We start from the raw sequence: 27504 nt of genomic DNA, 5'->3' as shown, positions 1-27504 counted from the left end.
TTTCCTCTAAAACTGATTATCCACTCAGCCAACCAAACTTCCCTTTTTCGTGCCATCTTTCATTTGGGATAAAAATTACGCAGAACTGCCAAACAAGGAACACAATAAAAAAAATTAAAATTGTCAGAGGGTCCACGTGCCCAGATAACATGAGAACAACATTGGCACAGAGATAGTCATGACTGTGAAAAATTAAAGCATCCTTAAGAGTCTGAGGGCCACGCTCCACTTGCAGGGAAATAGGAAAATTGCCAACAGTTAGGAATATGTACTTTCTCAATAAGACAGCCTTAGATATTTTGTTTATAAAAGTGATAAATGAAGCAACTCTGCGCTAGAAAAATATTCAGAAAAATAATCAGTAATAATCCCCAACTTGTGTGTAAGACGAGTTGTGCTAGTATTGACAAACAACTGCACTTTCCAGCCCAAAAAAATTAATAGCAACCAAATTGTCAGAAAACTGCAAACAGGGACTGTGCTTTAACCTTAATTCTTCTACAATCCATGCAGCATTTTGGGATCAGACTAAACTTTTTACTTTACTGTAAATCAACTGATTTGTACTATTTATTCATGTAAAATATAAAATTTCAAATGTTTACTAACTAACCCATATTTTAAAGATGGGAGCTGATTACGGTTACACAGAAATTATTGAAAATAATGAGAAAAAAATCAGTGCAGAGTTATAGAACTTGTTTACTTTAAGTACTGTTTTACCTGGGTTGGTTTTAGAAGTACTTTAAACACTGATTTCAGACTCTATCATTTTAACTATTACCAACAGGTTTATAAACCTTCATTTTTCTTTCTGAAACACTGCCAGAAATAGTACTCATGGGATTTAATTCTAATTGGTTTAACAAGAGAAAGCTGATTAGGTTAACTAAGTTCTGCTCTGAGCAGCTGCCAAACAGTGGTGAAATCCCTCAGTTTCAGTATCTTCTGCTGATGAAAGCTTTCAGTACTAGAGAATGTGATGAAGGAATAAACTGAACTTAGAAGCGTTGTGAATGTAATTATTTTTCTGGCTTTGCTTCAAACACCTAGAGAAAAATGTAATTGTTATAACAACTGCTTTATTTTAATTATCACCTAGCAATCATTCAAACAAATTAGCATGGTAACTCAGAACAGAACTTTTCATAGAAGTATTATTACCAAACTGCATACATAGAAAATGAAAATCAGAGAAATTCTGCACACCGATATCTGTATAACATGTTAAAATCTCATATTCTTCTTTTCCCTTCCAAATAACACTTCTAATACCAACAGTCACGTAATTTCAGAGTGGGGGAAAAAAAGTACTGACAAAAGGTAGAGAAGTAATAGTTGTTCAACAGCAACCACCGTTGGTATTCAGATAATGTAAAACTACTCACTATCTATAAAATAGGATGATACTGCTTGAAAAAAAATTGAAGACAAATATGGATTCCTTCCTTGAAATTATTTCTATTTTACATACCCGTCATCATTCTACTGTAAGAATAATACTTACTGTAATTGATCAATATTTTACTAACTCTAGTTATTCAAAGCCCCTGGAGACTTCAGTAGTCTCACAAATATTACTTGCAAATGAAAATATAAATGTTTCAACATTAAAATATTGCTTTCTTTCCTCCATCACATAATTATTTGTTCATATTACAATGGTATATCAAGCATTTCCTTCACCATCCACACAAGTACTACTTAGATTACTAGAAGCTTCGTGGGTAACCGACAGGAGAAAGTTTCTTAAAAAAAAAAAAAAAAAAAAAAAAAAAAGTCTGAGAATAGCTGCAGGATCAAGCATGTCTTCAAAAGACTGAACAATCACACAACATAACACACTTCAGAACTATGATCACACTTCAGAAACTTGTTTCATTTCTACTGATTAAATTAGAAAAGAGGTTTTATAATAAACATTATGCTCATGTCTTTCTACAGAAATTACATTCTTCATACTCTACAATATAATAATGGAAAAAATGGACTGTTTTAACAGTATGAACTAAAGGCAAAATGTATTTTAATAAATTTGCTCCTTCTTCCACTCAGCAACCCACTATGAATGTGCTGTGTTAACCTGCTGGATATTCCCAGAGAAAAAGATGCTTACTTGGAGATGCCCCAAAAAAAAGCCTAAGCCAAACCCTCTTTAAATACTCCTCTGAAAATTTCATAGGATCATAAAGTCATTGGTTGGAAGGGACACGGAACTCATCTAGACCAACATGAAATCTCACTTGAAGCCAGACAGAATAACCAAGAACAATTCAAGTAAACCATAACCTCATCTAGCCAAGTCTCAAAAGCCTCCAAGAACAGAGATACCGTAACTTCTTTTGAGTATCCTGCTCTGGTGCTTCACTGCACCAGGAAAGGTTTCTTCTTCATGTCTACACTGAGCCTACCCACATGCGATCTGTGGACCTTACTGTAACTGCCAATTATTGTGATTTGTCATGGATTATCAAGAGCAGTCTTGCAATCATAACATTATGGGTAACACTTGACCTCAGTCCACATTTGGGGCAGGGGATGCTGAGCCTAACCTAGAAAAATTAAACTTCCAGCTTGCTAAAAAAGCATTAGTAAATTCACTTAAATGTCATTCATAATTCCCAGTAACTTTTGTTAGATTTATCCTCTCAGTAAAATACCTGAGAGCTAACACTAAAACTTGCATATTCTTAGCAACTGCTAATCAAAGCACACCTTAAAGCATACACATCCTTAATCCTCCTCCCATTCACGGTTTTTCGCCTCCATCCAAGAACTGTGCAGTTCAACTGGAACATCAAACACCCCAAGGGCTGTCTAAAAAACCCAGACAACAAAAACCAATCCCTCAACAATAATAATTTCATAACTAGACCAAACAAAATAGAACAAGGAAGGACAGCATTATAACAATAAAATACCTACACTACAGAGAAGAGCAAGATCGAGGCTTTATGGTCTTAAATTTGGAATATGAAGATATTGCACTTCAGCAACTTCATTATTCTTCACAGTACATATGGGAGATGTCAAAGACATTTTGCAGAGGTACTCAGCGGATGCCTGGAGAGCAGCTTGATCAAATGGTTACAGGACAAATTAATTTTTCAGAAGTTCAGCCGTATGGGAAAGGGATCACGCTATAATAAAAGCTGTTACAAATCTTGCCTTTGAATCAGTAAAAGACATCAATTTGCATACATCAGTGAAGACCTGGTCCACAGAGTGTTTCGCTATTTATCATTTATTAGAAGTGTTTTGAACTGTACTAAGACAGAATACCAAAACTGTGTAGAGACTTAAAATATCTGCATCTTCTAACACAAGCCATAGTTCGCAGTTGTTATTCATGGACTACTTATTATACAATACCTTCTTTAAAAAGAAAGTCTCTTTCAATAAAAGACAAGAATTAACTTCTAATTCTGAAAACTAACACACACTGTATGTAAACTTACAGTGTAAGTTTTAAGTGCCAGGAGTACAGCATACTTAATAGTGAAACTGAAGCGATGAGTTTGGTGTCCATAATCACTGGAGACAGACATACGTCATTCATGACTAGCCCTGATTAGTTATAATCACTTCTTGAATTTTTTTTATTTTTTTTTAGAGCTCTCTTAATAGATAGCTACAGTAGGAGCATAACAAAGTATAGAAAATATTTTAGTGTACCCAGGGCTTTCCTCAATAATATCTAAATACATCTTTTGATGAATGTTCCTCTTCCATTTTTTCTGATTTATGAGAACAAGAGAAATTTTCTACTGGCTTCCTCCAGTGAAGCAGAGTATCAATATGCACACAAGGAAAGATAAATAGGGGCAATATCTGTTTCTGATGACCAAAGTCTACTTCTTAAATTAGGACCAAGCTCTATACTTTCTTATGCGACAGCTCAACCATCTGTTAGATTGGCTCAGTCCATCTCATAAAGCCTCACCTTTAGCTGCAAACAACAGGAGACACAGGGGTTTCAGTGTTCCTTTTGTGACTTTGTACTAGGTGAGGTGCAGAAGGAAGTATATGATTCTCTAAGCGAACGCTCCTGTAGTCTGACATTTGACAATTTTACAGATATAGAAGGAAGAAAAAGCCCAACAAACTAATAAAGCAGATAATATAATAACAACCTGGAGTTTTCAGTTCTCATACTGGTACTAAAACCCTACAAAAGCCCTGAAAAAAACATACCTAAACTAATTGCTTTGCCAGTGACATGTAATTATATCTATAGCCTGTATATGTTCACATACATGCCTGTATGTGAACTAAGAAAAATTATTTCATTCTGAAATGGGAACACAGACTCATTTGGCAACATCAAAGACTGGAAGAAACATGTGTAATATTTGCAAGCCCATGATCATCATAATTATCAACGATATTTTAAAAATCCTAAGATATCCAAGCTATAGCCATTTTTACGATTAAAAAAAAATCAGAAGTCAAAAAGCAAAGAAAACAATAGTAACACTAGAAAAAGCATGTTGTCAGATTACAGATTTGATCCTTCAAGATAGAGAGCATGTGAGCAATTCCACTGAAGCGAACTCAACCACTCTGATAGTAAAATGCTAAGAACATTCCTAACGATCTCACCATAGAGGGGTCAGAATGCCCAGTTACTTGTGGCATCTGATGAACCTGGAAAAGAACTTGCACACTAGGCTACCCTCCACAGCATCCAGCATCTTGATCCCACCATGGTGGGGATAAGAAAATTCAGACTCATGATTCAACACCTTCTTAAATCAGGATATTTTTCTGAATCCAATCCACTGCACATGCCTCAAGAGTCTGAACTGTTCTGAACACAATTTTCAGAACTATATACATGCAGCTGCACATAATTACTGGAATTTGAATACTCAAATAGCTAAGCATCTATGCGGTTATTTCAGCATGCATATGATGATGAAATTATGCTTCACATTTTCCCAAAATACCTCTTACTCTTTAAAGAACCTTAATTTAGTTCAGACAGTATTTTAATACATTATTATTTTTAACTTGCCCCATGAATTCTTTTTATTCATATCACATTTATTTGCTTTGACTGAAAGAGCCACATTCACTCACCTACCTTGAATGCAGCTCTGGACTGCCATTATTGTATTTACTTCCCCTTTCCCAGACACCGAAATCTGGCACACGATAGGCTCTTTCCACACAAAACACAAGATTTTGAATAAAGGACACCTATAGGAAAGACAGACAGACAGACAGAAAGAAAAAGCAACTTAAGGAAAATGAAAGCACATTTTCTTATGCTCATTTTTCAAAAAGATAAAATTGTTTCTCCTCAGCCATCAGAATTGTGCCTTCCATCCTTCCCTCCTCTCCTCCCCGAGAATGATGTGCCCAAGTTCAGATAATCTCTTTAAAATCAATTTTTAATCACAAAATATTAAGAGCTGTCCCAAATTAGGTGATGATGTGATTTATGCAACAGTTCCTACAAAGCCAGGGATGATTTCATATTCAAGGCACATATCTGAAGAGCTCCAAAAAGGTGACATTTTGATCTTTTAAAAAAATTTGTCCTAAAAACAACATCGGGGAGCAAAAGAAATTAAATCCTACAAGATTAGGACATGGAAATCTTGGTGTTTTCTTAATTCATTTTAAGAGAATTGATATGCCAACGTTTTATTATATTAGCTCCAGATGATACATACTTATGCAGATTCAAACACACTCCTTTATAAACACAAATAAAATACTGAATCAATTTATTATAATTAAAATCTCCTCTTGGATCAAGATGTTTCAACTGAATACTTAGGTATTTAAGGGTATTCTAAGGTATTTAAGGTGTATTTAACTATAGCTGGGGACTTACTTAAGCAGATACTTTTTCCTCATTTACATTGCTGAAAGAGACATTTGGAGTTGCTCAATTGTAGAAAAGTTAAATGGATGATAAATTTTAAAGTTCACTTCAAAGAGTTCACAGATTAGAAATTACAGAAAATTTAACCACAAACACAGTATTTACACTGGTTCATCTACCAAAGCAGTGATTTCATCCCCTGCCATCCGAATTATTCTAGGGGATTCTGTGGGAAAAGAGAATATTGCAATGGCTATAAACACAACCGTATTGGGGAACTACAAAGGAGGATCCACTTTACTACAGTCAATTGATTATTTTTTTAAATGAGCTATGAGATAAAAAACAAATCTTTTACTGAAAGGTATTTGCTTCCATTTTAATTTACCTGGATACATCTGTTTTGTCTTTTTCTATTTTTCTTCAAATCTTAAAAAGTTACTATTTCAGATACACTCTTTATGCTAATACCAGTCCACCAGCAATATATATAAATCTATAGTTACTTGTCTCTCTATATATTATATGTTTCTGCTAAAATTTCACTGTGGGGTGCTCATGTACAATTATCTGTACACTAGGTTTTTTTCATAGCTAGTACTTTCAAGGAAACAGACTGTCCCACTCTTTAGATGGCCCAATATTATTCATCCCTGTAATTTAGCATTTGGTTGTATTAAAATGAACTTTCTCTGAATGAAGTTAGAACATCCAGTGATTAAGAGCATAGCTTCTCCTATCTCTATCATCAACTGGAATTTAGATACATCAGCTAAATGAAGAGGCAGAGCACCACATCGAAATATATAACCTTACTGATGACTTTCCACCAGTGATGATGTTCAGAACACAAGAAAAAAAAATGGTCAATTACAGACATTTTATGAGACTAAGGGTTTCCAAATAGCAAATTTACACAAAAAAGGCAGCAGATAACTGGTTGCAAATCAAAATCTTCAGACAGTAATCATTCATATCATGGGCATGTAAATGCTGTAAAAAAGTCAATGCTAAAGCACTTAGAGAAATTATGGATTGTGTGTGTTAAGCTTATTTATCCCGAAGTCAAGCATGTGGAGAGCAAGGTGTAATAAAGAATACACATGCAGCATGGATGACTGCAAATACTAGTGTTACTCTGTTTTACGTGTAGATAACTGCTCTCAAATTCACTCACTTGCACAATCATGTACTGTTCTCTTTGTTATGGATGCAGAGATGCAATTAAATTAATTCTTGCACTGCAAACAAATGCAACTCGAGGGTAACTCACTGACAACTGCCATGCCTGACATCAAGCAGCCTAGTATACAATAACTGCCTCAGAAGCCAAGAGTTCTGTGTACAAACATATTAATGCAGACGGCTTGCCAAATATCAACCATCTGCCAGCACCTTCCACTGTGTTAGCACTGGTTCAAAACCCTCTCTCTAAGAGACTAAATACAATGTGCAATGATATCATTGGGAAGAAATATCTAATTTGATGTTTGGGTAGCAGATTGCCACACCCACAGTGCTGCCAATGCCACTACGCTGAATATTATCTAGACACCGAGGAAAACTTGGAAATAACATAATTATGAGGCATTAATAAGATCTGAGAATATATTCAATTGTTGAAGCTATACAGAGAGTAATAGAATGAACAGGTCTGTGGTAACATAATCTTAGTATAAATCTCCATAGTACACAGATTTCTAGGGTATGGTTGCAATGAAAACTACATCCTGACACTGAAGTGGAGAACATCCACTCACTGGAGAGTCTATACACATGCACTTTTTCTGCAAATTCTGTAATTAAATGCAAACATCTGGAGCATAATATAAATATAAGTCAAGCTAAGTAAATACATAATTATATACATTTTCCTCCTCACAGACATAAAGGCAAATCAGAGAAAATAATATAGACGTATTATATGATCTAACTAAGCAAGAAAGGAGACAAGTTGCATGACTTAGTTTTCTCATTATCTAAAAAAAAACCACCTCACATTAATGAACATGTACGTTTTAGAAATAGAATGCAAACACACTATTACTGGAAAAATGTCCCTTTTTTTAAAACTGTAGTACTAGAAATGCATTTAAGCTTTTTAAGGCAATACAGCAGCAACTGTTAAACAGACCAGAGTAAGTTTAAACAAATCCAGATTAAGAAAATTGGAAAACAAATATCTATCTATCTATCTATCTTGCTTTCCGTTCCTGTCTCAAAACACGACCTCATTTTAGAGCAGGAGCAGGTTGTCCTGACATGACTTGCCCTCAAGTCAAGGCCATGGTGTCTATCATTATCTTATTTACCGAACAGTTACAAATCTTACAAACATCGCTTACCATGACGTAAAATTGTTTTACTTTCAATTAAAGATACAGCAAAACTTCGTAACATCCATAGATTCATATGTATTTGAAGAAAGTCCTTCAGCTTTCCAGAAAATTAACCCTATGATTTGTTATATTGAAATTCCATTGGACAGAATGCATTGACTGACATTTTGATATAAGGGGAAAAGCGAGAACAATGTAACTAGAAGTTAACCGTCCTAACAGACATTTTAATTCTTGACCTTGCACCTTTCAGAAATAGCAGAGAACTATAAAAGTTTTCAATGTCATGCCACATTTACTCTTTGCATATGTAACACTATTAGCTATTAATTTATTTCACTATTCATTCATTCCATTTATCTTCTCTGACTTCCATTAAAAGCGGAGAATAACTGCAGTGTATTTCCAGAATAATTATTTTACAGTTGGCAATTAAATAAAACCAAGGAAAAAAACCAAACAACTTAAAGCATGTTTTTAACATCAAAAATCGATTGGTACCTCATCTGTGTTGTAGATAATCTGCAGCCCCGAAGAGATCATCTCAACCAAATAGAGGAGAAATAATGACACAGCATTTATCTGAAGTAATTAAAAACAGAAATGAAACTATAATTAACTTAATGTTTATTGGACTCACATAAAAAAACCAAGCTAAATGTGATATTACTCACTAACAGAGATGGTCCCACTATAACACAGTTTTGGTTCTTCAAAAATATTATCCTAATCTACCAATATCCTGGATGTAATGATGTGGAAATAATCAATAGGAAGAAATGCCACAAATAAGCATTGTCCTCTAAAATGTCTGCTGCAGTATCATTTTTTAAATTATTTGAAACTGTGATATTAAAATGTTTTTGCTTGGGCATACCGCTTTGACCCATAGGCAATCACTTTAGTCACAAGCTGTTTCACGTTTACATATATGACAATTTATTAGCAAGCAGAGCACCGAGAAGGCAAGCAGCACATTGAATAGTACACAGCACATCTAAAAACAAATCACTTTATCCCTCACTGGAATTTTAGCATTATCAACTGACAGAAGTATAATTACAACATTCAGATATGGTTATATTTGTGAAAAACTGTTTTCTTTTGTAGCTGTACATAGCTTTTATTATTAATAGTAACCACCTTCAGCAGCTGTACAGATGAGCATCATAATGTCAATTTATTAATGATTCAAATAGAACTGCTTTTCTAACAGAATTCTAGTATGAGAATTCGTACAACTTCAATAAAGAAAGTTTATCATAATAACTTGCTTCAACAAGCTATAAAACCACAGTCTCAGCATATGAAATTTAGAGAAACCATCTAGAACAAAAAATTAGATTCCTATCTGAAACACAGCAGATTAAGAATAAGGTCCAAATTTTAAAAATTCCAAAAGATTTAAAGACCACTGACTCCAGTTTCTTAATACAGTCTGAAAAGCACCAAGTACAGCAATAACAGCAGACGAGCTACATAATATATTCCATTCTTCCAAACTGAACCACCTCAATTACTCCGCTTTCTGTTGTCTCCACAGAGCTGAAAACCCTCTATTTTATGAGATTTGCTGATGACAGAAGGGAATATGCATTCATGCTTATGGGAAGGGTTGAGCTGCCAGAAAAAACAGAGACTTTGAACTATCATACAGTGCTGCCCAGGTCCCAAAATTATTGTCTCCTCCTGCAGATAAAAGATGTGCATTTTCAGGAAGCTTCACACAGAAGTCCAAAATGCTAACTCAGGATAACTCCACAAATCATTTTTCTCAAAACATATATTTTCTGAATCCAATACATTTACTGTACAAACTATGTTAAGTGATACTGTCACCATGAAATTATATAATTATCAATCTACTGTCACTTCTGAATAATTTCACTAGCAATTTCTGAACTAAAAGGAGTATGTAGAGTTATGGAATGCAAAAGAACAAGGTCATGAATGCAAAAAAGGGTCTGAAGGTAAAGAGAAGGGGGAAAAAAAAAGAGTAAATCAACACTTTGGAAAATGAAACACAGTAAAACAATCATGCAATGAATCTGACTAGGAACTACTACACAAAACAGTGAACAACAATTTGTAACTAGACAAAGCTGTTGACAGTGTACATTAAATCTTTACTATGAATGAAAATTACTCAGACTTATGGAAAATTAAGCTGGGAATGTTAATAAAAAATGTAATATTCAATGTAAGATTACACTAAATCTTTCACTTTACTGATTACTTCAACATTTTTATACCAGGATTATTTGTTGACAGCCATCTGTTGATCTCAAAAAGAAGACACTTCATAAACAAACAACCATCTACCTCCACAAATCCCACAGTTATTTCAGTATCTTCTGACCAAAACATACCACTGAGTTACATTTCAAAACAGTCTTTTTCACTAAAAGATGTAGAAGGTATCTCAATTTTATCAAGTACAACATGTCTAACACTAATCTAAAACTGAGACAGCTGCATCATGAAAGAATGGAAACAACAATAACATTATTTAAAATCATGCAAACTTTCATTTACATGTACGTGCATATTCTACCTGAAGGTGACCATATGCCTTATGGGACAAGACCTCATCTCCAGTGTGTGCACTGAAAACAGAATGAAGACATTCAGATGGTTTGGGATCTTGCTTAAATTGCTGAACCTAAAAGTGAATTAAAGGCAAAATATAAATTCAAAGTCAATAATTTCTTATGACCATTATGTAAAATTCATAAACAATAGTTCCTGAAACTTATCAGAAACTACTTTGTACATACTTAAAGTATACATATACTTAAAGAATACAAATATTCAACCCATCTATCTAATCTCTTTAGGTTTGATAGGAAAAAAATATCTGTAATAGATAGCTACAGATGCTTAGTCATTTTCATTTTCTGGACAAACATCACCTCATTTTACTGGAGCTGAAATCTTAGCAGAAAGTATGTCAAAGCATATCACGCCTACCTTGAATTCACGGATCTGAAATGTACATATAGAATCCCGACTCATAAGCTCTCACCTGGCTCACTACCTTTCCCTAGCAGAGTACCATCAATTCCAGCTACACTCTCACATATGGGGCAACTCCCCTCCTCACCTTCCTGGCCTATCCTAAAGAGCCTGCATCCATCCATCACAGTGTTCCAGTCACTTGAGCTATCCTATCACATCTCTGTGATACCATGAGATCATAGCCCTGGAGCTGCACACATACTTCTAATTCCTCCTTTTTGTTCCCCAGGCTGCATCCATTAGTGTACAGGCATTTCCGAGAGGCACGCAAGCACGCCGATTTCCCAGAAAGGGTACAAGAGCTTTCTTCTCCATAATGCTGTCCCATAGGTATTTCCTTATTTCCACATGTACACTTGGGACAATTCCACTTCAGTTAATGCTATGTGCCTTCTGTTCACATCACCCCAGGCCCTTTGCTTGCCTACCCCAAGCACCACTTCCGCACTTGATTGCTGAGCACTCTCCCCCTCACTATTCCTAGCTTAAAAGGCTTACTGGAATATGAGAGCCCCAAACTTCAGTTGGGAACAATAATTTTAATAAGTTTTATGAACCATGATCCATAAAATTTAATAATTATTGTTGCACCGTTTGACAACATGACAAAGGTTTTAAAACAAAAAATAAATTATTATTGTTATTAATAATAACAATTTTTAAGCCTTCCAGATTATAGACCTACAAAAGTGTTCAGAAATTGCCACATGTGGATCATGTAATAAATGATAACCTGCAAGAGCTAAGACTATCTAACATAAAAGAGTACATGGGAAGACAAAGATTTATTTTGGTGAGCACAGTTTGTGACATTCAGGTATGCAGTGAAACATTTACAGATACTAGAAAGCAAATCTGATAGATTAAAAAGAAAACATAAAGATCATAGACAGGAAGAATAGTAATCCAGATTAAAATTACTTTATTCATGGACACTCTCATTGTACCTCAGAATGATACAGAATCTTTTACAATAGAGATGGAATGCAGTAAGATGAATTACTAATACAAGAGGTTAACAACAAAGGAGTGAAATAAGAACTACCATGTTTTTGAAGTAGTTTTGATTCCCTTTTTGTTGCAAAATACAATGTCTGCTACCTTACAAAACCATTTGAGAAAACAATCTGGACCGTCAGAAAGCTGCCAATAGGGCAGAGAAAGGAAATCCGATTCACAAAGAAAAGAATGAAGGTAACAAAAGTTCCTTCTCTGTAATTCCTCAAGTAACACTATGCTCTCCAACAAACAGTTTTCAAATTTTCTAACCATCATTGCCACTATCTGGTCCACATTTCACAACATTTAACACTGGTCTTATCTTCATGGGATATTCTTCTCTACCAACAAACCATACATAGCGTATAGCATGTGACCCAGAAGCAAGAAAGTTAATACTATTTTGCGAGTTATCATGTCTAGTCCATGAACACATTCAATGCATTTTAGGTCATAATTCATATGTTCATTAGCAATAGAATGTAACATCTGCAATTTTTGTCACAACTAGCATCATCTGTTCAAGTCACACTTTGGACATATATAATTAACATTATTAAAAAAAGAGATCTTCCTTCTACATGTGGCCAGAACATACAGGTGTCTCAGAATAAAGTCCAGTTTGACTTTTGCCTGTTAGGAATTGGTTAGACCGTTTACTACTACACTGTAGGAAGAGAGAAGCATTTAGAGTAATCAAGGCAAAAACTGACAATCAGTATGTCAGCAGTGTGACACTTGTATTAATTTACTGCTCATTATTCCTATCTGCACTCATCATCCTCAGAACAAACCACTGCATGTCAAAGAAAAACAACAGCTCAAATGTAACAGAATTGATTTAGGTCAAGATTATTTAGAGGTATGAGACTACAAAGAAACAGACTAAGAAAACTGAGAAAAAAATATCATGTCACCATAAGTACAACAGACAATACACCTGATTTGCTTGTTATTATTATTACTGATATCACATGTCTACGGACTTTACATTTCAGTTTGTGTGCTTAGAAGTGATGGAAGCTATGTAGTAACATGAAAATTATTAAAAATAATACAGTTAAAACCAGTGACATGAAAGTATTTAATCACATGGAATATAGATATTTAACTAACTGTAGAATTGCTGCTAACCACTATGCAAAATTAATCCACAACATCTAAATTTTGATACGAAGAAGCCCTGAATATTCAGGGTACACTCACAAGATTACAGGCTGAATAAATCAGCTGTATTATAACATAAGTAAATGACTCTTTCTCCTTATTCATTTTGGCTTGCTGCCCTTCTGAATTTACATCATTAGGTCAATGAATACTGGAAAGAGGCTGCTAAGGAAATCAAGCAAAATAATCAAAACTATCACCTAGGTAAGGAGAACAACTGCAAATGCAATAACCAAGAGAAGAGTGCACAGTAAACTCTCCACCCTTAGCTAAAAGCAATTCTGCATCTTTCCTTTTAAGCACTAAAAAGACATAAAATAACCCCCAATTACCAATGATCTAATGTTTAAATGGGATAAATGACTACAAAAGGAACTCAAAGAAGTTTCAAGTATACCCTGCAGTTTACTTCGCAAACTGCTTATGTCTTCTATACCCTAAACCAACGCTGCAACCTGACAATAACGAAGCAGCTTTTCTTAGCTGGGCCACACAGTAATACTGCATTCCCTTTTGAATTTTAATCTATATTTGGAAGTTATTTTTCATAGTTTAATTAATCCCTTAGAATTAAGTGAGTGCTTGTGTCCACACTACAGTGTTTTACCTTATCGGCCTGACGCATGTAGCAGTAAAGAATTCCTCTCATACACTTTATAGCAGAATGCTCCAGTTCATGAGTCCTTCCCTTGTCATCATCAATTCGCCTGGGAAAGAGAGATAACTCATAAAACAAATTGGAAATGCATTAGGGGGGAAAAAAAGAAAAAAGAACACATTAGCATTTTGGAATATTAAGTATTTCACAACATGGTTGTATAGTGGTGCCCACTCTCATATCAACATATTTATAGTCCTACCCATACTTTCTTAATAAAAATAATGTTTTTTAGTTTATGTTGCAATTTACACAAACATTCCTACTTCAAAATTTGAGAAGAAAAAAAAAATCCTTGCTAATATTGTAACATGCAAGCCACTGTTCTGTGTTTCTTGAGAGATCCAAGACACAAAGGCAATTTCTCTAACTCTACAAAACATCTGCCATTCACAATCAAGCAGTCAGGTTCCTGATGATGTTGATGAACTACAGCTGTGCATAAAAGAGTCTGAAAGTTCACTACTCTGAACGTCCAGAAATGTGTTTCAAGATATCTTAATATTTTTATACCATGATATCAAACAACACTCACAATTACTATAACTAAATGTACATCAAAACCAATGCCAAATCCCAAGTTATTTTAACTCTAAGAAATATATTGCCTGTGAACAACCTTGATCATTGCATTCACATGTTCTGTCTTTTCCAGTTCTCAATTTTTGATAGAGGCTTTCAGGGTGAAATATAATGTTTTCTTACATATTTGTAACTTACAACAACATGTCTCTGAAACAAATACATAAAACAGCATAATATGCTCACTGCTATTTCTCAGTCCAATTTATAGTTCTTACTAATTTGATTACCAGTAAGTGGATGATAACTACACTGCAAACAAACCATATCCTTTTCCATCATACTTAACATGTTAGTAGTTTATGCTGAGGTTCTGCTACCTACAGTGAAAATTAGGAAGGTGGTGATAACTACGAAAATCATACACATCCAGAAATCATGCTATTTAAATAATAATCTTAGAGACAAAAAGTGTACTTGCTTTCAGTTACAAAGTTGAAACAAGGGAGGGAAAAGCAACCCGAGGAATAAAACCAGATAATGCAAAATTAATAGGTTAAGAATTTTTTACACAGTAGGATTTATTCTTAACTTTACCATAAATCTAAAGAGCAATAAGAAGCACATGTAAAAGCACTGAAGTTTTCATGTTACAACATTTTTCCTCTATTCAGAACAGCAGTGTTTGTTTTCTTAACATGCTCTCAAGAAATTTAGCTTTTATGAAAGTGAACAGCAGCACTGGCATGAGTCAAGCACAGTAATCTGCATGTGGTAGATAACATAGCCTTCCACATGAGTCTTCTATCTTGGCTCATTTCAGATTTTAGCTGTTCACTTAATTTCAATCATCAACCTTTGCCCATCAAAGAAAATTTATTGCGCAGCACCTGAAGTTCAAGGCCCCGCTCTGAGCACAACTGGAAGTAACACAAATTATTTATCTTGCCACTTCGCCCTTCCTTCAAACCGCAACAAATTTCATATATCATCTTCTATGATTCTACACATTGGCAATTAAAGACTGAATAACTTGGGCAACATTATGCCACGCTGTCTTCTATAAGTTGCTGAAAATTCAAAACAATCACTCCTGCCCCTTTCATTCTGCCTTCTAATTTTTTTCTATTTTTTTTTGTTTTCAAATGTGTTTACTTCAGCAACAGTAAGAGGAATTAAAAGCAAGATGCATTATAATTTTTGCTAATTTCTCAAAATTTTGAAACCCATTGGATCTCAGGCACAGCATCTCCAGAAGTAAACACAGATCTCTGTACATCTTCTCTTTCAAAAAGCATCATTTTCTAACATTTCCTAGAAAACAATTATAGCAACTGTTTCTTCAGGTTGGTGTCAGAGGAATAAAATCTAAAGTAATAAATGGAGACAAAAAAGAAACTCAAAACTTTTTATCTGCTAAGTAGGTCATCTTTACAACGGTAGCTCCCCATGTTGTTTCTGGCCCTTCTTCTGTAAAATGTACTACAATTTTGTCGAAGAATGTGATCACTACCTCAATACAAGAAGTTGATTTACTCTAAAAAGAGTAAATTATTCAATATCTGCACACCATCTTCTTTCTTAAAAGAAGAGTTATCATCACCTCTGTCTGTGTTTTCCTGGGTGGCAGGGGTAGCAAGATTGGAAACAAGGAATACTAAATCTCAGAAAGCAATTTCCCTAGTTATTTGACCTAAAGGAGAGGGAATTATGAATAAATTATTATGGGAGGTAACTCTCCCATAGTTCTTAAGGTCATATTACACCACACAAATTCGTAACCTACTTCTCTAATGAGTCAACAGTGGAATCAGAAGAAACAAAAAATAAGAGCTAACAACTGAGACTGCCTAGCCTTTGTACCTAGTGAGGAAGATAGTCACTATTATTTCCCAAACATACATTTCTCGGCATTCAAGGATTCGGTCTCCTGCAAATACCAGGATTGTTACCGCCTGCAACAACCCTGCTTCTGCTCTGAACTCTCCTACTACATTTAAAGTGACCAGTATTCCTTGAGTAGTTTGCCACAATAGCCTTTCTTTTTAATAGCATGCATTACTTCATCTGTTTCAGAATATTGTTACCAATTAAATGATATGAAAACATGTTCACTTACCAAAAGTAAACCATTTTTTAATCTAGTAGCTACATAAATATTTTTGAGATTTAGAAACATGTAACATCTCTATGGGTTTACAAAACTTTTTTTGATAAAGCTTCATCTTTTAAAACGTTCCTGGGGAACTGTGTAAACAGAAAGAATGTATGCCCTGGTTTCGGCTGGGATAAAGTTAATTTTCTTTCTAGTAGCAGGTATAGTGCTGTGGTTTGGATTTAGGATGAGGATAATGTTGATAACACACTAATGTTTTTAGTTGTTGCTCAGTAGTTGTAGTGTCTACACAAGTCAAGGACTTTTCAGCTTCCCACGCCCTGCCAGGTGCACAAGAAGCTGGGAGAGCACAGCCAGGACAGCTGACCCAGACTGGCCAAAGGGATATTCCCTGACACAGAACGTCATGCTCCCTATAGAACTGAGGAAGCTAGCTGGGCAGTGGGATCACTGCTCAGAAACAGACTGGGCATCAGGGCTTTTTACCCCACAGGTGGTAAGCAGCCGCATTTGTGCATCACTTGTTTTATTTATTCATATCATCATTATTACTAAAATTATTATTTTTATAATCTTCCTTTTTTATCCTATTAAACTGTCTTTATCTCAACTCATGAGGGTTTTTTTCCATTCTCCTGCCCATCCCCTTGGGGGAGAGTGGGGTGAACAAGCAGCTGCATGGTGCTCAGTTACCAGCTGGGGCTAAACCATGATGATGTAACGCGGCGGAGATGGGAGTTTAGAAGTTATTCACCTGTAAGCAAGAGCTAATGCCCAGGCACATGCAGCACAGTAAAGACTGTCATGTACTTTTGCCTTTCGGTTATCCCCATACGTCTTTGTAGGAAACAGACCTGTGGTTGGGCTTTGATGAAGCAGCAACGTTGACTTAACTGGAAAAAGAAAAAAAGAAAAAATGGTATCAATGACACTTATGTTTCTTCCAGTTTCCAGATAGATTTTCAGGAATAAAACAAGATGTGACCAACTTGTTAGAGCATGCACAACACAAAACAGAAGAGAAAGAAAGGTAAGGAGAAAGACACACAAAAAAAATTTGGTTACATTGGTTTCAGTCAAATTAGACCTTTTTACAAAAAAATCAATATTCAAAACTATTTATATGTCTCTGTTCTAGTACAACCCACTCCATACAGAATCTTTAAAATGAACCCAGTAATTTCCCTTTTATGGAAAAAAAAAAAAAAAAAAAAGGAAGAAAGAAAAAGGGGGGGGCACAACTACAGTATGACAGCTGCCCAAGAAATTTAAATAGTTAAACTCTGCAGAACTCTATATTCATAAAAATTAATTTTTAACTTAGTCCAGATGATTGTATCAATATTTTTTAAAAAAGGAAGTAAGGAAGGAGAAAAGACTACTACAATTATTTAACTCAATACCTTAACATCAAAATAGAACAAGACAGGAATTTTCAAGTTGTGAAAACTAAATTAGAAAAAATATTAAATATTATTTTCATTTTTTTGTACTTTAATATTTTGCATTTTGAGAATTGTTTTCCTAAAATTGTATAATAACTAGTGTGCTACAAGATTGAAACTGGGCTTAATGTCCTTGAACATGACCCTTCTAACAATAACCTGTCCACTATGAGACAAGAAAGCAGGGGGGTTTTCCAGAATGTTATCAAGCATCAATTTTAAAAAGCCTCTTTATTGTCTATGTATTAGAAATTAAGTATTTTAAATTAAAATTACAGGGGTTTATGGCTTTTTGCATTATATTCTTCAGTGACTTATAACAAGAACTTTGATAAAATGTTACCTGAAAAGTCAATATAGATTATTCTGAAATGAAGTATAATTTCAATAGTAAATTTTTACTGAGGCAGCAGACTGCTTGCAAGATAAGTGCCTGACAGATAAATAGCAAGCACCATCACAGATTTGCTGCTGCCAAGCGTTAAAAGTAAATGGAATGGTCATCTCCGCTGTAAGACAGATAAAAGCAATGCATCTACAAAAAGCAATGCATCTAGGGATAGACCTGGCACAACTCTCAGATTTCACTTCAAAAAGTGATTTGAATGAAGAGAGTCTCATCCCATATCTTTAGAATGATGGAAAAATTGTTCACTATTCTGTACTCTTGCTTGACTAAAACTTAAATTTTAAACAGTCAATTGCACAGCCATAAAAAAAATCTGATTTTAGAATACAGGCAGGACTTTATAATACAAACACCCCAAACTCCAAAACGATCAAAATAAACCATTGCTTCTTTTAACATGTATGTTTTTGGCTTAAAAAGATCTCATAATAAAAAGAAAAAACCTAAAGTTGGCTTAAAATAAGTTAGCTAAAAGATAAAATTTCAGCACAAACATACATTATGGCACCAATAATAAAAATTAACTACTCACTGATCACCCGTCAAACTGTTTTAGGTTTTTTTCCATTTAAATGTTTCCTCAGCTGTATCTGGCTAACGCCACAATACTAAGCTGCCACTTTATCCAAAATAATTCTAAATTCAGTCTTACAGCTGGACTGGTTTTCCAACATACATTTTCATTTTCAGCAAGAAGTGTAATTCAGCCCTCCAGTTTTTGTGCCTTTCAAACTCCCAGCAGAAATTTAGGAAACTACCCTGAAGTAGGAATAACATAGCAATGATATTTAACATGTAAATATCAACTCCAATTCACATCTGGATTAGTTCAAGCATCAATAACTGTCAGATTACCTTTACCCTTCCCCATCCAAAACCATTAGGTGCGACTCAGAATCTATTCTACCATTTGACAAATCCAGATGATCGTTTTGAACACTATTTACAGGTCATGATTTTTCAAGCAATGTATGAAAGACCCAAATACATGCATTATATTATCACAGAAATCTTACAAGGAATTGTAATGATAGAACCCTTTACCTCTCAGAAAATAAAAATCCTTATTAAAGACTGCTAATAGTATTTTAAGAGAGAGCTGATTACTGTCATAACCATAACTATAAATGTTTTAGTAAGTTACACTGAAAATCTTTCATGGTAGGAACAATTATTAACTTACCAATTCTGTAATAATGATCTAATTTATCCCACAGACTTCCCCCTTCTGGTTTTGGAAGGTTAATACTTTTAAGTGGCTCATAAATTGAACCTAAAAAAAAGAAAGGAAAAAACAAAATCAAGATCACAATTAATTTCATAATTCTACCATTGCTAAAAATTACTGCAATATCATTTTTTCATGTTTGTTATACAACAGCACAATTTACCAAATTTTAATTCAAACAAAAAAAGTTGTAATTTCTATAATCTCAGAGAATATATTTCTATATACGTTTTTTCTACAGTACCTGTCCACACAAACAATACCTTTATCTGGATCTCCAATTCCTTGTAGATTTTCAGCTACAGCAAATGCTACATAAATGCATAGTTTAATTATTGAAGACAGCCTATTAAATGTTAAGAATTTTCTAGGAACATTGTCTTAGAAGTTAAGTATGCTACAGACAGAATTCCTAAAGATATGTAGAAAAAGAGAAGGAAAAGGGACAAAAGTAGCCCAAATTTTATTACTTCCCCACCTGCCTTCTAAAACAGTGACCATGTACAACATTGTTAGTGTTTTACCTATCTTACCCTTGTTTTCACTCACCACCACAATAAACCTAGCTAATTTCATGCCTTGAATCAAAAAAGGTAGCTTGTTGTCACATAGTACCAAAGCTTAAACAACCTACCCAACAAATAAACACCCCAAATTGCCTATATTCCTGAGAAATACAATGCTATCAAATCCATATCTCAGTGTCCCACATAATGACTGCTTCGCTATTTGCACCTGAAAAGTCCTTTTTCCTGATAGCTGAAAAGAGCTACCTATCAGAAAGACACCATTTCTTAAAAATTACTAGGGTAAACCATTTCCAGCTTCTAATTTAAGAGTAACATACTGCTCTCCTTCCATAAATCACTTTGGCTTTATTCAGTGTTCTGGATGGCAAGATCTCCCACAGAGCCATTTGATAACAGGAAGAATGAGAATTTCCCCTTTCCGGGCTGCATGCTGTCCTCCTGAAAAAGCTCAGAGAAATCAATTGCCAGGGAAGCCCAGCCAGCCAAGCAGTTCTGGCAGGATGCAGCAGAGTGCTCCTATTCAAGTTGCCTCTTTCACACTCCCAGCGCATATCCAAGCATCAGACAGGAGATTGTCCATATATAGGAGACTCATCCAAGCAAAACGAATGTTTGTGAAGTGCTGACAGAAGCTTTATTAATTAAGTCCTTTGGTGCGGAGACTGGAAAATGTTTCTTGCCCCTCAAGAACTCAAGCCTCACTCCCCAAATTAGTATAACTTTTGCTTTGCAATCATAGTAGCTAAAAAAATCCACCCCGCCTGGAGCAGACTCCTGTGGGTCTGTTGCGCGTGGATTCTCTGGTGACATTTAACAACACATCTGTGCTTCCCCTACAGCCTTTCCTTTCCTCATTGGGAGAGGTTAAGTTCCAAACAACACATGCATGTGGGGAAAGGGCCTGACAGGCAAGCACAGAGAGCCCAATGTATTTTAGTTGCCTAAAAAAACAAAGCTAAAAGCAATGAAGTTGTTCTGTAACAGAAAAGAAAAATTTGTAATGTATCACATCTTTTGTATCTTCTGTTTAAAACTCAACATTCTGAACCCAATTTAAATCAATTTTTCAAAGCAATTTTATTTTTCTACTTCTTTTTCCCTAGGAATTCCTGCCCATTAGAATATTCTTAATTTATATTGTTATACTATTAATTCAGTTACCTTGCAAAAGCACACAATACAGCAACCTGCAGGAATTGTAACTTTATAAGGTGATTCAGTGAAAGTAGGCCAGAATATACATAGGAAAAAATCTTCAGTAAGTAACTTATTGCATAAAAAGTAGCAAATTTATGAAAAATATTTACTTACTAGATTTTCAAAGGCAAAATAAAGATTCTTACACTTTGTTAAGATTTGTTAACTGTACAACACACACATAGTATACTGTCTTTTGTGTGTTAAAAAGGTTCAGAATGTCTGTCTATTGCAGACTGTTGACCGCAACCATGAAAAACAGTTGAGTATTCACAGGCACAGACACTTACACACACAAGTCAGAAGTTTCTAAAATAAAATTGTTCTCATATATGTACTTACCAGACAATCTGTGACCCTCTGTGGCCAACAGAGAAACGAAATAAAGTTATCATGAAAAAAAAAGAAAAAAGCATAATTTTCTATTTCAGAGCATTCAAAGATTTCAACTTTGTGCAGAAAGACAACCGAACAGAATAGAAAGCATGAAAATGTCGAAGTGCCACCATCAACAAATTATATTCTTTTTGATGTTTGAAACTTTACTAGCAGAAATAAATTAAAACAGCCATAGTAGACTGCTGATGAAACAAAAAGGTGAAATAAATTAAAAGTTCAAGAAAATTGACAAAAAGTATATGCCTTGAAAGTATTCCTTAAAAGTACTCCTATTCCAAGCAGAACATGTTTAAAGGAACACTCAAACCCAAAGTTTTCCACATACTCTTCATTAATTCCTCATTAGCATCTGTATAGATTATGTTTTACTTGGGTATCTACAGCATTCTGCTGGACAAATCCCGTGGTAAATTATGCTTCATTAGTACTACAACCCAATCAAAAGCAAGAAACAGATAGGACACACATGAAGCTAGCTGCTCCTTCTGTGTGGTTTTGTAGTGAGACCATAATCCAGTGCAAACTATTTTTAGGATAGCTAAAAAAAGCCCACCTATACTCTTTCCAAAATCTATTTAATAGTTCATTTCAGTAAGACAAAAACCTGCCACAGAAAGCTATTTTCAATTACATATTTAAAATAGGTTTTAAAACTGAAAAAAATGACAGCAGCAAGACTGCAACACTTAAACATAAAAGAATGACATATGCAAATAGTACCATTAAGTTCTCAGTTTGTATGTTAGCATTCAGAACCAACAGAATAAGAACATTAATTTCAAAAACTATTTTTTCATAAATGTCTCATTTCATTGTAGCCATATAGTGTGATTTTTATTTTAGGTAAATAAGTAGGTATGCAAGGAAGGAATATTTAAAAATACTTTGTTGATTTAGTATTTCTTCAGCTGCATACTGGTGTAACGACCCTATACAAAATTTAAATAGGGTACATGGTAGTTCAGATTTTCTTCCACAAAGAATGAAGTATGCCCATTATTTCCTTACATCAGCAGTGGATTGCTGCAAGTCAGTAACTACTTCAAAATCACTCAAAAACCAAACAGATAGGAAATCAGAGTGTTGCTTCCTGCACTAATATATTTAATGTCTGATAAGAAAACACTCAAAATCGTTATCCCAAGTCCAATTAAATCCCTGTTGGTCTTCATATATTGCACTAAATATACTATATCCCTATTTTGAATCAAAAATTAATCCCCTTTAATTTCCTGCCACTTGCAGGTTCCAGAATAATATGATTTCACCGTTCTTCAAGTTGAAGAATTACTAAAAAGGATAGTCATTTCCTTTCAAAGTATTAAAGAACAGAAGAAATCTGAAACAGCCCAATAACTGATAACAGAGATATCAATTAGCAGTTTAGAACTAAAGTAATAAACAGAGAAGATATTTCTGACTTAGCTAAGACATAAGAAAACATTATCCAGCAAATGAAACTCAAATGTACAATTCCAGGAAAAATTTACAAGTTAATTATCTCTTCTAAGCAAAATACAAACTGAAGGAAATTAAGGGAGGTTCTCTGAAGTAAACTATTAGTAAATACTTATGTATATACAACCTCTGGAGGCTGAGAATATTATGTCATCCTGATGGTAAAGTACTTTCCCAACCACTTCATTTTTATTCCAGTTATACTTGAGATTAGCATTAATTGCTCTTCAGGGAAGAGCTCTAAACTGCCTAGATGTTTAGATTTAAAAGCTATGGCCAACATTTTGAAACCCCGCTTCATAAATACAAAAGCTTTAAACACCTACCCATCCTTGAAGATGGCAGCAATTGCAAATACTAAAGAAAAATACACATCAGAATGAAATTCTGGACCTAGTCTATGGATAAAGATTTGCATATTTCAACAAGGATTGACTACACAAATTTTTCAAGGTACAGACTTTTAAAAAAACTAACAATCAAGCGCACACCCCCTAAAGTTTAATCACAAACAAATGGAAGCAACATGGCAACAATTTTATTTCCAACATTTCATATGCCAGAAGAACAAAAGAAAATGTTTCCTTCCATAATTAAATCAGCACAGATCAAACAAAACAAAAAAAAAAGCTGAGAATACCAGATTTCTTTGTAGATTTGATAAGAATTAAAAATGACCACAGTCCTTTGATGCGACACTAGTTCTGGATGTAATCCAACACTTGAGACATGAACAAGTTCTGGATCTCAGATCACAGTAACTTTCATTATGCAATATTAGTATGGACCATACCATCTTCACATTACACAGAAGTCACTGGGACCAAAGTGGACTTTATTTCTTCACACAGCAAAGTTTAAGAAATGGTATCATACGAACAAATCCTATCCTCCCAACATCACTTCTCCTGCAACCTCTTCTGAGCTCAAGACTTAATATAGTACTGGAGAGAAACACTGTTGGATACAATACAGTTTATTCTAATAGTTGTCTGCCATGAAATACACCTGCTTTTAAGTCCAAACCCATGAAGTTGAGCAAGGTGATATCAGAAAATAATTTTCAGAACCACTTCCACTAGAAAGAAAATTCACTTCTCACATATGTAAATATCTGAACTCCGATTCCATGAACTTAACGTGTACCAACTGTGCTGATGCTGGTGGGGTTTTTTAATCCCTAAATACAGGAGGAAACTATGATCTCATAGCTGACCCTGCTGTGAGCAAGAGGCTGGAGTAGATGAGCTCCTGACATCCCTTCCAAACCAAACTGTTCTACAATTCAATGAAACCATGGTAAGGAAACTCCAGGGGAGGGGTTAGGGAAGGAAAAAGAAAAAGGTATTAAGGTCCTCTATCTGAATAATCATTAGGAGTAAACACAAGGTACAAAGTGTTGCCTAGGTTGAGTGATGATAACAACACAAGTAAAAATGAATAAAATCTTGTAATAGTTTCATTTAAATAGTTTTAAAGTGACAAAACTTTTCAACTATCATTTATTAAAGAAAAGTATTAGACTGTGCATATAATTCAATTAGAATTTCATGGAAAAAGAAAAAACATGTACCAATTTATTCTGTCCTTTCTCTATTTCCTAATCATCTGAAGTGATTTCTCTCTACAGTATATTATACTTAATGGAAATTACTGATTTCAAGATCACACAGAAGTTACTGAACACCAGAAATAAAAAATTGACCATCATGCCAGCACACAGGAGCTTCACATAACCAAAATACACCGAAATGCCAAAGTCTACCACACAGGCCTTGTAAACACTACAAACAAGACAGGAAAACATTCAGGATATTCAAGGCAATCATTGCCATTTCTGAGAACTCAGAACAATAGTTCTTAAAACTAGTACAAACATTTATTTTGCATCATAACAGAAACATCAAGTATCAATATAGTAATTAGGAAAGATCAATTTTTTTATTACAACATCAACACTTCATGTGTCCTTTGACATGAAGGGAGGCAAAACAGAAATGCCACAGGCAGGGCAGGGCAACTCAAGTGACTCAGTTGTGGCAAGAGACAGCCGAAATCCCCTTACCTGATTACTCTCACTAGCACTTGCAGTGCTTCTGGGTTTCAACACAGACTAAACAAGAGTCCTATACAGTCTTCCCCAGATCAGCTAGCTTCACACATGGACACGTTTGTTCTTTTCAAAATATATTAAGCAAAATCATTAACGGTCTTGACAACTTCATATACTCTAGCTTCTGTTGTGCCTAAAGAGAAGCCGTACTAGGGCGCTTTATTTTGCTTCCACTTAATTTCCAAAAGTCAAGCTTTGGCACAATTAATGACTTATTGGAAATTTTACTACTTTTCTCTAAACCAGTCATGTTGGGGTTTTTCTAGGAGTTAAATCTATACACCATTCTTAGTGCACTTTTCACATGACCATCATCTGAAAAGAGACATTTCAGTTCAGAGATAGTTACAGTGAGAGATACTTACAAGAACACAAAACAGAGACAAAATAGGGAGATCTGAGCAGTAGATTTCAACCTAAGTAGATTCCAATTTTCAGAAATTTTCACTGAAAGAGCTCAAATTTTTAAATTTACTGTACAGCACTAAAAAATTGCTAGCATAAACCACTGCTTGAAACATAAAACACACAATTATTTTTTCTTGAGTTAAATAGCCACAAAAACAAAATACGGAACTGCACACTTACCAAATTTTAAAAAAGCATGCGCAGAGGAGGCTCTGTCATCATCCAAATTGGCCATTTCAAATTGGTGCAGCTAATCACAAACGTCTCAGGCTAAGCTACAGCAATTTTCAAAACTGTTTAGTAAATGTTAAAGGCAACCAGCATTAAATTAATTGAAAGCAATGTTAGTGGAGTTATTAAAATGACAGTGCACAGCACAAAGAGTAGTAAAGTTTCATTACATTTTATGTTTCCCTCTTCTACTCTAAAAATTAGTATTATTTTGCTTTTACTTCCATAAAACTTATCTGGGTAAAATAACAGTCTACACAAGGTCCATCTTTGGACCATCCATGAGACAGTAGCTTTGTTATTCAATAGAAAATTTGCTACTACCATCAGAAGGCGCTGAATAAAATCTATTTGATATATTTCTGGATTAAATAAAAATACTGATTTAACTAGTGCATACAAAAGTGTTAAGTAACAGTAAGCACAGGGAGCTAAAATTCTGCTCATGCATAGTGCTGTTTTTATCTCATGTGGAATTTACACTAGGATCTTTCTTGCAGTGATATATATTGCTTATGGTACTGAATATCTCATTTATTTGAAACAGAGTATCTCCCAGTTTCAAATGTAAAATAAGAAAATACTGTTTGTAACTATGTGATAAGTTTTTGCAAATCTTTAAAGAAGTTTATGGGTTTTTAAAGTAACCAAAGTTTCAGGGGTTGCAGACTGGCCAACTACTGATTAACTTTATAATCTGCTCCTAACTGTTAATTATCACAGTAGCAATGAATGAAACAATATTTTATTGCTCAAGGAAGGGAAAGAAAAAAATTCTAAAAAAAGTTTATTTTTACCAGCAAAAATGTAATTCATAATTTAATATACATAAGCATGAAGACAGGGATTACCTCCTACAGGACAGTGTCTTAAATGATACTTTGCTGTCATCTATAAAACATGAATGATTCGTGCATTTCATTCACATGAGTCTATATTCCATGTTTACTATATGTTACTCCAAGCATCATACTAAAAAAATAAAACCCCAAAACAAACAGCACTGTTTGTAAACTGGGACTCTGGAGCATAGACCACAGCCACTTCCAAACAGTATGGGGGAGGTTTCAGCCACTTTGGATGACTACACCAACCATGTCTCTTTCTGACAGTGCCAGAAAGGAAGTATAACAGCTCTTAAGTTATACAAATTTCAACATACTTATAAAGATGCAGGAGTAAATTTGAGAAACAAGAACATGATTTTCATTTATAGGTAACAATGTTAGCTGAAAGATTATAGATAAAATTTTATTTTTAAATCAACTCTTTTATCAGAAAAGCATTTCAACTAAAATCATTTTTATTTCTTCAGTAAATAAATTTCTTCAGTCACTATATAAATGACAAAATCTCTATGAACAGGAAAAGGAGGAAGTGAACTCCAATAATATTCTGTCATCACAGAAGACACTTGCTTATACGTTTAAC

General features: G+C 34.5%; 1 protein-coding gene across 12 annotated transcripts in view; it reads right to left on the bottom strand.

Annotated features, from left to right (window-relative positions):
- Positions 1-27504, bottom strand: part of PHKB (phosphorylase kinase regulatory subunit beta) — an 83212-nt gene that overhangs the window by 54314 nt on the left and 1394 nt on the right. For 2 of the 12 annotated variants that reach the window (XM_054841035.1, XM_054841034.1), the window contains exons 2-8: positions 21807-21824; positions 19693-19782; positions 17410-17548; positions 13967-14066; positions 10730-10837; positions 8677-8757; positions 5087-5202 (exon numbers count right to left, since the gene is read on the bottom strand). In XM_054841035.1, the coding sequence (XP_054697010.1) occupies positions 5087-5202; positions 8677-8757; positions 10730-10837; positions 13967-14066; positions 17410-17548; positions 19693-19782; positions 21807-21824 (652 nt within the window). Of the gene's footprint in view, positions 1-5082; positions 5203-8676; positions 8758-10729; positions 10838-13966; positions 14067-17409; positions 17549-19692; positions 19783-21806; positions 21825-23647; positions 23667-26022; positions 26136-27504 lie in introns of those variants that run through there. The other 10 variants (XM_054841037.1, XM_054841036.1, XM_054841038.1 and 7 more) reach the window with 9 other exon arrangements.

The sequence above is a fragment of the Grus americana genome, chromosome 13 (assembly GCF_028858705.1).
Source record: "Grus americana isolate bGruAme1 chromosome 13, bGruAme1.mat, whole genome shotgun sequence".
Lineage (NCBI taxonomy): Eukaryota > Metazoa > Chordata > Aves > Gruiformes > Gruidae > Grus > Grus americana.
Note: the sequence above shows the minus strand (reverse complement) of the source record. Positions and strands in the feature narration are given on the sequence as shown.